The sequence below is a fragment of the Ostrea edulis genome, chromosome 7 (assembly GCF_947568905.1).
Source record: "Ostrea edulis chromosome 7, xbOstEdul1.1, whole genome shotgun sequence".
Lineage (NCBI taxonomy): Eukaryota > Metazoa > Mollusca > Bivalvia > Ostreida > Ostreidae > Ostrea > Ostrea edulis.
Genome location: NC_079170.1, coordinates 43,945,444 through 43,957,144, shown reverse-complemented (window position 1 = coordinate 43,957,144; position 11,701 = coordinate 43,945,444). Strand labels below are relative to the sequence as shown.

At 35.6% G+C, this 11,701-nt stretch overlaps 1 protein-coding gene across 2 annotated transcripts; it reads left to right on the top strand.

Moving 5' to 3' along the window:
* The first annotated feature begins 2,932 nt into the window (after positions 1–2,932).
* LOC125656231 (cysteine and tyrosine-rich protein 1-like) lies at positions 2,933–5,989 on the top strand. Of its 2 annotated transcripts, none has more exons than XM_048886849.2 (5): positions 2,933–3,724; positions 4,207–4,376; positions 4,534–4,663; positions 5,535–5,701; positions 5,819–5,989. In XM_048886849.2, the coding sequence occupies exons 2-5, from the start codon at positions 4,316–4,318 to the stop codon at positions 5,926–5,928; spliced, it is 468 nt and encodes a 155-aa protein (XP_048742806.2). In that variant the 5' UTR covers positions 2,933–3,724; positions 4,207–4,315; the 3' UTR covers positions 5,929–5,989. The 2 variants fall into 2 exon arrangements, with proteins under 2 accessions (XP_048742806.2, XP_048742805.2); XM_048886848.2 differs by having other exon boundaries at positions 4,519–4,663.
* Positions 5,990–11,701: the final 5,712 nt, after the last annotated feature.

Here is an 11,701-nt window from a genome sequence, read left to right as displayed (position 1 = left end):
GCGTGTTCTGGATTTTAAAATTCATCCTCAGATCAATTCAAATTGAATATGTGTTTTAATGTTCGAAATCCATCCTGAAATCAAAACCATATTCATTAAGTAATGGTGTTTGTATATTATTGACTTGAAAAAAAATATTGGGTTTGTGTGTATAATCTATTACTGATTTCTAAAATGATTCGCAATTAAAGATATACATTTCAATTACAAATCCATACAATACAACCCATGTACACCCCTCTCTACTTGCTTGTTTAAAATAGATCATATTTCATGATCTAAAGATAGATTGTAATTTGTTTACTTGTAACCAAATAGAGTGGAACATTTCAATTATATATTACTCGGTTATCAGTCAAAAAACTTCCTAGTTCAATTTATGCCGTCATGTGCAGCGAAATCACGCATTTAAATCCCCACACATTTTTATTAATTTCTCTTTTCTGTATATAGCACTAAGCACTTCTCACTCCATGTTCAATTTGAGTACGTTACAATAAGGATTAAGATTAATTTATTCAGGTGGAGACATTAGACTGGCGATGCACGAGTTTGATCTTGGATGGTACTTTTAAGATACACCATTAATTCAGCAAAATTCACAGAAAATGCCAATTTAGTTCAGGAAACGTCCTGTAATATCAATTGTTCACGACATGTCCTCTAGTCCTAATATTGTTTCTGATATTTCCCCTAGTCATAACTGTTCACCACATTTCCTTTAGTCAATACATTGTTGATGGCATTTCCTCTAATTCTAAATGTTAATGACATCTCCACTTAGTTTAATCCCAAGCGTTCAAAAAAGTCCTAAAATCTACCTCACCGTTTAAATATAAGAACGTTTTAAAGTTTTGTTTATTTAAAAGTTTGATTTTGTTATTCGATCTTATACATGTATGACTATTTATTTAAATCTGAATGTTAAAAGATATTTATATTTGTGATACCTCACCTACAGCTGGTGAGGTCTTGATGTGAGTTTAGAATTATCGAATGGTTGCAAATCAAACTAAAAAGTCTCGCAAAAGAATGACCTCTTTAGAATATGTTACTTCATTAACGATGTATACTACACTGTAAGAAAAATTCTGCTATGCAAAAATGTATACGTTTATAATGTTAGCTTTACTTTGAGTGCTCTTTTTAAAAAAATGAAGAAATCGAAGTTCATCTTTTTCAATTCATATATATTTACATTTCCGATATTTTTGCCTTTATTACCTATACAAACTTTAAAGAAGCCATTTGTCTTTATGAACGCGTTGCAGTTGTAAACAATGCGTATAAAATATATATATACAGTTAAATACAGTATGCCTACTTTAACGGCTGGAAATTTCAACAGAAATGAAAGTAGAATGTAAATATATGTATACGAACTAAACTTCATTTTTGTAAAAAAAAAAAAAAAAAAAAAAAAAAAAATCCTGACAGTATGAACTACACGTACCACGCTTCCGGTAGTATGCACGAATTATGCGACAACCCCTTAACAAAGCAGCTGTAGTAAAGCATCTCAGTTTGTAGTCTTACGAATTTTCAAAAGTGAAATTATTTCGTAACCAGATGCTGTAATGGGGTTCTTTATATCTTCCTTTTGTGTTTATTGTTGGGAGTAGATATTTTCGTAATTGAGGAGATACGTGTAACTATGATGCATATAACTCAAGTAATGCAACGAAAATCCGAGAATTCAGTCAAAATCATTCGTAATGGCTATACATGCACGTTTCTATGATAAATGATTGAGGAGAAGGTTTTATGGGTAGGAGATGCTACTGTACCTTTTGAAGGAACCACACGGTTCTCAATCGCGGAGTTTTATTTCAAAGATTTACCATCAATAACATATGATTTTTTTCTGATATCGCGAGACTACTTTAGAAAAATAACTATCTTCTGTTTACGTAGAGAATAATCAACAAAATAATTTCATTTGTTCTATAGTTACAAGACAGAACATCTGTAACCACCATCACCCAGACAGTATAATCTAATGACTTTCATAAAAAGAAATTACGTTCATGCCCAATGCAATGGAGATCTTTTAGACCCAGGTCTAACTATAACACAATATCTACATGTGCTACTTCTCTAATATCACCACATATGATAGCTTGTCTAGTGTACGTGCGTTTAACCAAAGGTTTGTTGTTGGTATTTGTTATTCCGGAATTTCCTCGATCTAGCAAATTCGCTTTGAAATTACGTACATGCCCAATGCAATGAGGATCTCTTAGACCCAGGTCTAACTATAACACAATATCTACATGTGCTACTTCTCTAATATCACCACATATGATAGCTTGTCTAGTGTATGCGCGTTTAACCAAAGGTTTGTTGTTGGTATTTGTTATTCCGGAATTTCCTCGATCTAGCAAACCCACTCTGAAATTATCACATGCATCATACTTCCTCTCCTGAGTTTTCGTTAACTCCAAAACTGGTAAGCAGCACTAAAATCTGTCTTCCAAAAGCATCCTTGTAAATTAAACCTTCCTCCATTCCACTTTTACTAACAATGATAACTTTCATTCATATGTCGATACGATATATACATGTGAGCTCGAAATATAAGACACCACAGAGTCGTCCAATTCTGCTTCATACCTAGATGTAGCAATATTTCATTACCACCTGCATGTGGTGCTTATATCTCTCAACTTATTTGTCATGCAAGAGCTTGGTCTGTGTTTAGTCAGTTTTAAAATCGAGGCAAGCTACTGACAAACAAGTTGATGGTACAGGGATTTCAACAATTTCGATTGAAGTCAGCATTCCACAAATCCTATGGTCGTTATAACGATCTAGTTCGTCAATACAGCCTATTATTGGGTCAAATGCTGTCTGACGTGTTTCATACCGATTGTTAGGTCGTTCTTGGCACACTGATTTTGACTACAGAATACTCCATTTACGTGATCAGAATATAGGGTTCATGGCGGATGTGACCAGTCGATACGGGATGCTTACTCCTCCTAGGCACCTGATCCCACATCTGGAGCGACCAGGAGTCCGTGTTTACTCAACTATCTATTATGTACTGCTTATAGGTGTTATGGGATTGATTGCTATTAGTTATTTTCATCTTTCAATGAACCAGATACTTTTCTTTGTTTTCTGTTTTTCATCATCAACTCGAATCTGCTCCTGGCCGGTATGGGCTTTTCGTTGTCCAAACGTCAGGGTGACCTTGTATTGACGTGGTCGTGGGTGCTGCCGTCGCACCCCAACTTGAATGGAAGATTGCAACTATTGTGGAATGATATTGCATTGACATTGAACTTTTTATTTGATGTATCTCACTATATTATACCGCCTTACCAACAATGAGCTTGTACCGTATATTGTACATAATTAATGTGCACCTAACAATGTGTTTGAAATATTATGTTGTATTCCCACAACTTTTGATATGTTTGACATGTTGAGTTGGATATCCGACTTGTTGGGATTAGCTATTGTACAAATTTCATGATTCTATTTTCGTGATGATTTGATGTTCCCATGACGCTCATGCATTTGCCATTACTTATTGCACAATGAACCTAGAAAATGGTCGTCACATCTTGCTTGGTGAATTGTTGTTTTGCGATGAAGCAGCCCATTTTGCATTGGTAGCCTCCAATCATCGCGTCCAGGAGTGCCATACAAAGATTAAACATCCTGAGAATTACGTACACTGTGCTTATTTATCGGGCACCTTGGAAAATTACGAAATGTTAGTATAAAGCACGTAGATCTAAGGTAAATGTTGTTTAAATGACAACAAAGTGTAGATCTTAAAATAGTAATCGAACAGGAATGGTTTTGAGGACAAATGCTACACCAGAGAAATTTTATGTGGATGAAAAGTGGAGGATATTCACTTCAAAATTTTGAAATTGAAAACTTTCAAATTTACTTTACTTAGTCCAAAACTTCAGTTTTCTTAGAAAGTAATCTGAAGAAGAAAAAAATAAAACTCTCGTTCTACATTTCAGCAGTCAACATGCTAAAGAAATGAGCTACTCAGCTATGTAATTAGATTTAAAAGGAATATACATATATTGCTGATATTTATATTGCATTCATATTTAAAAAGAAAGTAAATGTAAATTTTTATACATGTACCTCTTGACGGACGATTTGACTGGCTGTGTCTAGATTATGAATATTCAGTTTGACAACACCAACGTAATTCATTTCTTTTTCAAAAATCAGAATGACAACAATTTAAATACCATTTATACTGAAGACGCAGAACGAACTTGAACAGTCACAAAAACTTATTCATACAAAACAGAGCTTGTTAATTTTGGAAGAAAAAAACATGGGTATGGAGATGAAGAATATCCGATGGTTTTCGGTTATGAAAATCCTTTTCTTAATCAGTAAGTAGCACATCACTTGTTTACTGGCAAATTTCTTTTAAGCATTTTTCCCACTGAAATATAATCCAAATTTAACTTCTAAAACTAAAACACAAATTGTAATGAGCGTAAATGATAGGCTATGTCATTGATTTCAGTTTAGGTATTTATATTTCAGATTTGATTCCAGTTAAGTGTGCTAGTTACTGCTACTACACCTACAGTTCCTATTATGGATATGTACGATACTACTGTTACTACTACTACTACTACTACTACTATTACTCCTATTACAGTTACTATAGTAGGTAAGACATGTCTACTTCTTCATGACCCTCAGAAAAATATACAGTAAATGTCGAAAAGCATCTCGTATGAGTCACTTCGTCCAGATTGGTAACAATATCTACATCAATGATAAACACGATACCACTGTGTCGACTACTACAACAACTACAGCAGTGAGTAATATAGCTTAAAGGGACATGAACACGATTTGAGCAGAAAATGTTCAAATTCTATCTTTCCATTTTAATATTTAAAATGCTGAATTAAGGTTTTAAATGGCCAGGAAAAATTTGAATATCAGTTTTCAAGGTACATGTATATAGAAAATACAGAGTTCACAATTCTGTGTTATGTAAACAAGGCTCGTGCCCTGTTTTTGTTTACACGTAAGCTAGATATACTAGAAAAACTTCGTTTAAAGCAGATTTTTTTTTTCAATTAACAAGTTAATTCTGAACATAATTTGATAGTTTCTAGTGTTTAGCACATCTCATTTTGTTTTAAACATACTACTTTCCACCAAGCAATCTATATGTATATTGTAACTCAGCAACTGATATTCAAATTTTGGTAAATCATTAAAAATACGTTAGATAATCACTGTAAATAACTAAAATGGACCGTGTACCTGCCCCTTTAACGTGTGAGCATTTTGTTTGGAGTTTTTGTTAATCTCTCTCTCTCTCTCTCTCTCTCTCTCTCTCTCTGTGTGTGTGTGTGTGTGTGTGTGTGTGTGTGTGCTTTTATTTCGAATCAATTAAAGTGCTCACTGGCAAGGATTGTCAATGATATTGTTACACGCATACATTTAATTTATTTACAGAAATGTCTGCAGAAAAACTGCAGATACTATCATTTTGTTCTATAGCAGTCTCTTCCCTTTCTTTACAGTGGTAATAATGCAGGGATTATTGCCGGGATTGTTGTCGGCAGTGTTGTGGGCTTTATCATTTTCGTATCCATTGTGACAATTGTCTGCGTTAAAGTCTGTAAAAAGACAAACCATGGTCGAGTGATCGTACAGCCAGCGCACCCAACTGTCTCCTACATCAATACAAGTAATCAATCTACTCAGAATTTCTTCTTTTATAATCCATCTTTTACATATAATCGTAGTAATTTGTCGAATATCTGAATCTGTTGGTCACATGCATTATGATACACTCTTTTTTCAGCGCAACATGCTCCTGGGGGATATATGGGATATCAGCCGCCCCCCAATCCCACCTATCCACCCGCGTACCAAGGAAACCCTCAAGCATCCACTCTTACTACACCAATGTAAAATAAAACCTTCTAAGAAGAAGTCTGAATGTTATGCTGTGAAAATAAATCTGACACACGAACTCTGTCCTCACCAATTATTATGTCTCCGAATACAAAGTGTCGGAGAGATGTTGTTTTTGCGCCGTTTCTTATTATTCTTGTTATGTCTCCGAACACAAAGTGTCGGAGACATATTGTTTTTGCTCCGTTTCTTATTATTCTTATTTTCTTCTTCTTCTTCTTATTCCTCTTCTTTCCAGAGAAATTTGTCCGCGCGATTTTATGAAAGTGCTTCGACAGATCAACTTTCCAAATTTTCAAAATGGCCGCCATTTCAAAATGGCGGCCAAAAACGTCAAAAAATCAAGGTTGTCGGATTTCCACCAATTTTTTTTCTAGGTTAATATTGTGACTCCGTGTCCATTTCCACCATCAAATTTTTTTTTTGAGACGCCATTTTCAAAATGGCCGTCATCTACCGAAATATTTGAAAGTGTTAAAATCTCTACAACATTTGGGTTCTGGAGTCAATTGAGGGTCAACCATTCTTTTCTAGCATCAGTATTTCCTTCCTATCTATTTTCGAATGTTTCAAAATGGCCGCCATTGAAGAAAATGGCGGCCAAAAATCAAGTCCGTCGGATTTCAACTTAATTTACTTCCTAGGGCTTTTGGAGTCCATATCTGGCATAAAAACCATTTCTGACATGGGGAGGTGTTCGGAGACATTTGTGTTGGCATCCCAACACAGTTATAGCTCGTCATTCTTTTCTTCTTATTTTTCCTCTTCTTTAGTGAGAAATTTGTCCGCGCGATTATATGAAAGTGCTTCGACTGATCAACTTCAAACTTTGTGAGCTGATAGGGGGTCATAATGAGGGGTGCAATCAACTTTCCAAATTTTGAAAATGGCCACCGTTTCAATATGGCCGCCAAAAACGTGAAAAAATCAAAATTGTCAGATTTCAACTAAATTTTATTTCTAGGGTAATATTGTGACCCTAAGTCCATTTCCACCATCAAATTTTTTTTTTGAGCCGCCATTTTCAAAATGGCCGCCATATACCGAAATATTTCAAAGTGTTAAAAATCTTTACAACATTTGGGTTATGGGGTCACTTGAGGGTCCACAGTTCATTTCTAGCATCAGTATTTCCTTCCAATCAATTTTCAAATGTTTCAAAATGGCCGCCATTGAACAAAATGGCGGCCAAAAATCAAGTCCGTCGGATTTCAACCAAATTCAGTTTTTAGGGTTTTTTGAGAATCCTGAGTGCATATCTGACATCAAAAAGCATTTCTGACATGGGGAGGTGTTCGGAGACATTTGTGTTGGCATCCCAACACAGTTATAGCTCGTTATTATTATGTCTCCGAACACAAAGTGTCGGAGACATATTGTTTTTGCTCCGTTTCTTATTATGTCTCCGAACACAAAGTGTCGGAGACATATTGTTTTTGCTCCGTTTCTTATTATTCTTATTTTCTTCTTCTTCTTCTTATCCCTCTTCTTTCCAGAGAAATTTGTCCGCTCGATTTTATGAAAGTGTTTCAACAGATCCACTTCAAATTTTGTGAGCTGATAGGGGGTGATGAGGAGGGGTGCAATCAACTTTCGAAATTTTCAAAATGGCCGTCGTTTCAAAATAGCGGCCAAAAACGTCAAAAAATCAAGGTTGTCGGATTTCAACCAAATTTTATTTCTAGGGTAATTTGGTGACCCCGAGTTCATTCCCACCATGAAAAAATTTTTTTGAGCCGCCATTTTCAAAATGGCCGCCATATACCAAAATATTTGAAAATGTTAAAATCTCTACAACATTTGATTTCTCGGGTAATTGGAGGGTCCACAGTTCATTTCTAGCTTCAGTATTCCCTTCCAATCAATTTTCAGATGTTTCAAAATGGCCGCCATTGAAGAAAATGGCGGCAAAAAATCAAGTCCGTCGGATTTCAACCAAATTAGTTTCTATGGTTTTTTGAACATCCTGAGTGCATATCTGGCATCAAAAACCATTTCTGACATGGGGAGGTGTTCGGAGACATTTGTGTTGGCATCCCAACACAGTTATAGCTCGTTATTCTTATTATTCTTTTCTTCTTATTTTTCCTCTTCTTTAGTGAGAAATTTGTCCGACCGATTTTGTGAAAGTGCTTCGACAGATCCACTTCAAACTTTGTGAGCTGATAGTGGGTCACTAGGAGGGGTGCATTCAACTTTTCAAATTTTCAAAATGGCCGCCGTTTCAAGATGGCGGCCAAAAAACGTCAAAAACTCAAAGTTGTCAGATTTCAACCAAATTCGATTTCTAGGGTAATATGGTCACCCCGAGTCCATTTCCACAATCAAAAATTTTTTTTGAGCCGATATTTTCAAAATGGCCGCCATATACCGAAATATTTCAAAGTGTTAAACTCTCTACAATATTTGGGTTCTGGGGTAAATGGAGGGTCCACAATTCATTTCTAGCATCAGTATTTCCTTCCAATCAATTTTCAAATGTTTCAAACTGGCCGCCATTGAACAAAATGGCGGCCAAAAATCAAGTCCGTCGGATTTCAACCAAATTCAGTTTTTAGGGTTTTTTGAGAATCCTGAGTGCATATCTGACATCAAAAAGCATTTCTGACATGGGGAGGTGTTCGGAGACATTTGTGTTGGCATCCCAACACAGTTATAGCTCGTTATTATTATTATTATTTTCTTCTTATTTTTCCTCTTCTTTAGTGAGAAATTTGTCCGCGTGATTTTATGAACATGCTTCGACTGATCCACTTCAAACTTTGTGAGCTGATAGAGGGTCATTAGGAGGGGTGCAATTAATTTTTCAAATTTTCAAAATGGCCGTCGTTTCAAAATGGCGGCCAAAAACCGTCAAAAAATCAATGTTGTCGGATTTCAACCAAATTCTATTTCTAGGGTATTTTGGTGACCCCGAGTCTATTTCCACCATCATTTTTTTTTTGAGCCGCCATTTTCAAAATGGCTGCCATATACTAATGGCGGCCAAAAAATCACGTCCGTCGGATTTAAACCAAATTTAGTTTCTAGGGTTTTCTGAGAATCCTGATCTGGCATCTAAAAGCATTTCTGACATGGGGAGGTGTTCGGAGACATTTGTGTTGGCATCCCAACACAGTTATAGCTCGTTATTATTATTTTCTTATCATTTTTCCTCTTCTTTAGTGAGAAATTTGTCCGCGCGCTTTTATGAACATGATTCGACTGATCCACTTCAAACTCTGTGAGCTGATAGGGGGTCATTAGGAGGGGTGCAATCAACTTTTCAAATTGGCCGCCATTTCAAAATGGCGGCCAAAAAACGTCAAAAAATCAAGGTTGACGGATTTCAACCAAATTATATTTTTAGAGTAACTTGGTGACCCCAAGTCTATTTCCACTATCAAAATATTTTTTGAGCCACCATTTTCAAAATGACCGCCATATACCGAAATATTTCAAAGTGTTACAATCTCTACATCATTTGGGTTTGGGGGTAAATTGAGGGTCCACAATTCATTTCTAGCTTCAGTAATTCCTTCCAATCAATTTTGAAGTTTCAAAATGGCCGCCATTGACGAAAATGGCGGCCAAAAATCAAGTCCGTCGGATTTCAACCAATTTAGTTTCTAGAGTTCTTTGAGGATCCTGAGTGCATATCTGGCATGCCAAAACCATTTCTGACATGGGGAGGTGTTTAGAGACATTTGTGTTGGCATCTCAACCCAGTTATAGCTCGTTATTATTTTCTTCTTATTTTTCCTCTTCTTTAGTGAGAAATTTGTCCGCGCGATTATATGAATGTGCTTTGACTGTTCAACTTCAAACTTTCTGAGCTGATAGGGGGTCAAAAGGAGGGGTGGAATTAACTTTCCAAATTTTCAAAATGGCCGCCGTTTCAAAATGGCCGCCAAAAACGTGAAAAAATCAAAATTGTCAGATTTTAACCAAATTTAATTTTTAGGGTAATATTGTGACCCCGAGTTCATTTCCACCATCAAATTTTTTAAGCCGCCATTTTCAAAATGGCCGCCATATACCGAAATATTTCAAAGTGTTAAAAGTTGTACAGCATTTCGGTTCTGGGGTCAATTGAGTGTCCACAGTACTCTTGTACCATCAGTATTTCCTTCCTATCTATTTCCGAATGTTTCAAAATGGCCGCAATTGAGGAAAATGGCGGCCAAAATCAAGTCCGTCGATTTCAACTCAATTTACTTCCTAGGGTTTCTGGAGGATTCTGAGCCCATATCTGGCATCAAAAATACATTTCTAACATGGGGAGGTGTTCGGAGACATTTGTGTTGGCATCCCAACACAGTTATAGCTCGTTATATCTGTATTACATAGGAGTTAGATATATGCAGATTTTGTGCAATCCACATCTCTTGGGAACGGACTCTAATTATTCTTATCATGATTATTGTGTTTTCATTTGAATCATTTTAAGGATGGATATATACACAATCACAAAATTGTGGAAACTGATACCAAGGTCACTCGGACTCACGTGACAAAGCCTCGTGAATCTCGTGGACTTTATTGCTTGATGGATTTTTTTTTTACATTTGCCTAAATGTGAAATAAATAAACAATTATTTTTATTTTCGGCAATTCATATTAGAAATAATGTGTACTCTGTTGTGTGTGCGTATAAAGTTTTCTCTCAATATAAAACTACAGATATGCATGTACTATACACCACAAAATAAAACATAAAATCATTATGTTGATTAGCCTTACTACGAGTAGTAGTGTGTTTCTATCATATATGCTCATTTTCGAAATAAAATCTGTTATAAATTCTTCCCCGAATACTTTGGCAATGCGTAGAATGGGATGTGGTTGTCCCCTGACTCCAGTACCTGAGCCTGTCTCGGAGTTAATGGATGTGATCGTCCCCTGACTCCAGTACCTATGAGCGTGTCTTGTAGTTAATGTTTGGTAAGTTGCTTTTTACATCATGTGTCAATCCAAACAATTTTTACATTTCTAATGTGTTTTGTCTTTGACGCTTGGGTCTTTTTCTCATGAATGCGATTGAGTTATGGACAATGTGCGTATGAATATTGATAAAGATATTAACGTAAGGTATATATTAACGGTGGGAATTCCGATGGTTGTCTGTAATATGATTTGATCAAGTGACCAATGACTCTCAAAAATGATATCTTATTTCTCACATAAATGTTACAAAATTGTTGCTTATTTATGACCATAATTTGGAAGTATGTGGAACAGTTCTTCCGTGGACCGCTACGCTCCGCCTCTACAAGTTAATGTATCATATATTCAATTGAGTCTATTTATGCTCAATGATAATGTATATTCAAGTAAATTATAAAATAACTATAATTGTGGCTTCTTCGCTAGAGTTGCACAAGTATTTGAAATCAAACATTAGTGTGCGTGTATTACTTGCAATATCTAGTTTCTGTAGAAAAAATTGACTTCAAGAAATCGTACATATGATGCAGTAGCTAAATATTCGTTTGCGATTGGATTGGTGTTGTCCTTATGAAAGCATATAATTATCAGAAATATTTTAGCGGCGTTCATTGGGAGATATCACTGGACAAGTATTTTACAAAATTTATATTTAAACCAATACAATAACAGGTAGAGATCACCCATAACAGGTATGGGATTCGTATCTATATACATGTAATATCAGTTTTGATCTTTTCGGGTAGTATCCCGGCCTATTTCACAAGGTTAATTCCGATAAGGAAAAAAAAAACGATTGTAAGTGTTTATCAGATAGGACTTTTTTTTTTTTACCTTTTCACTG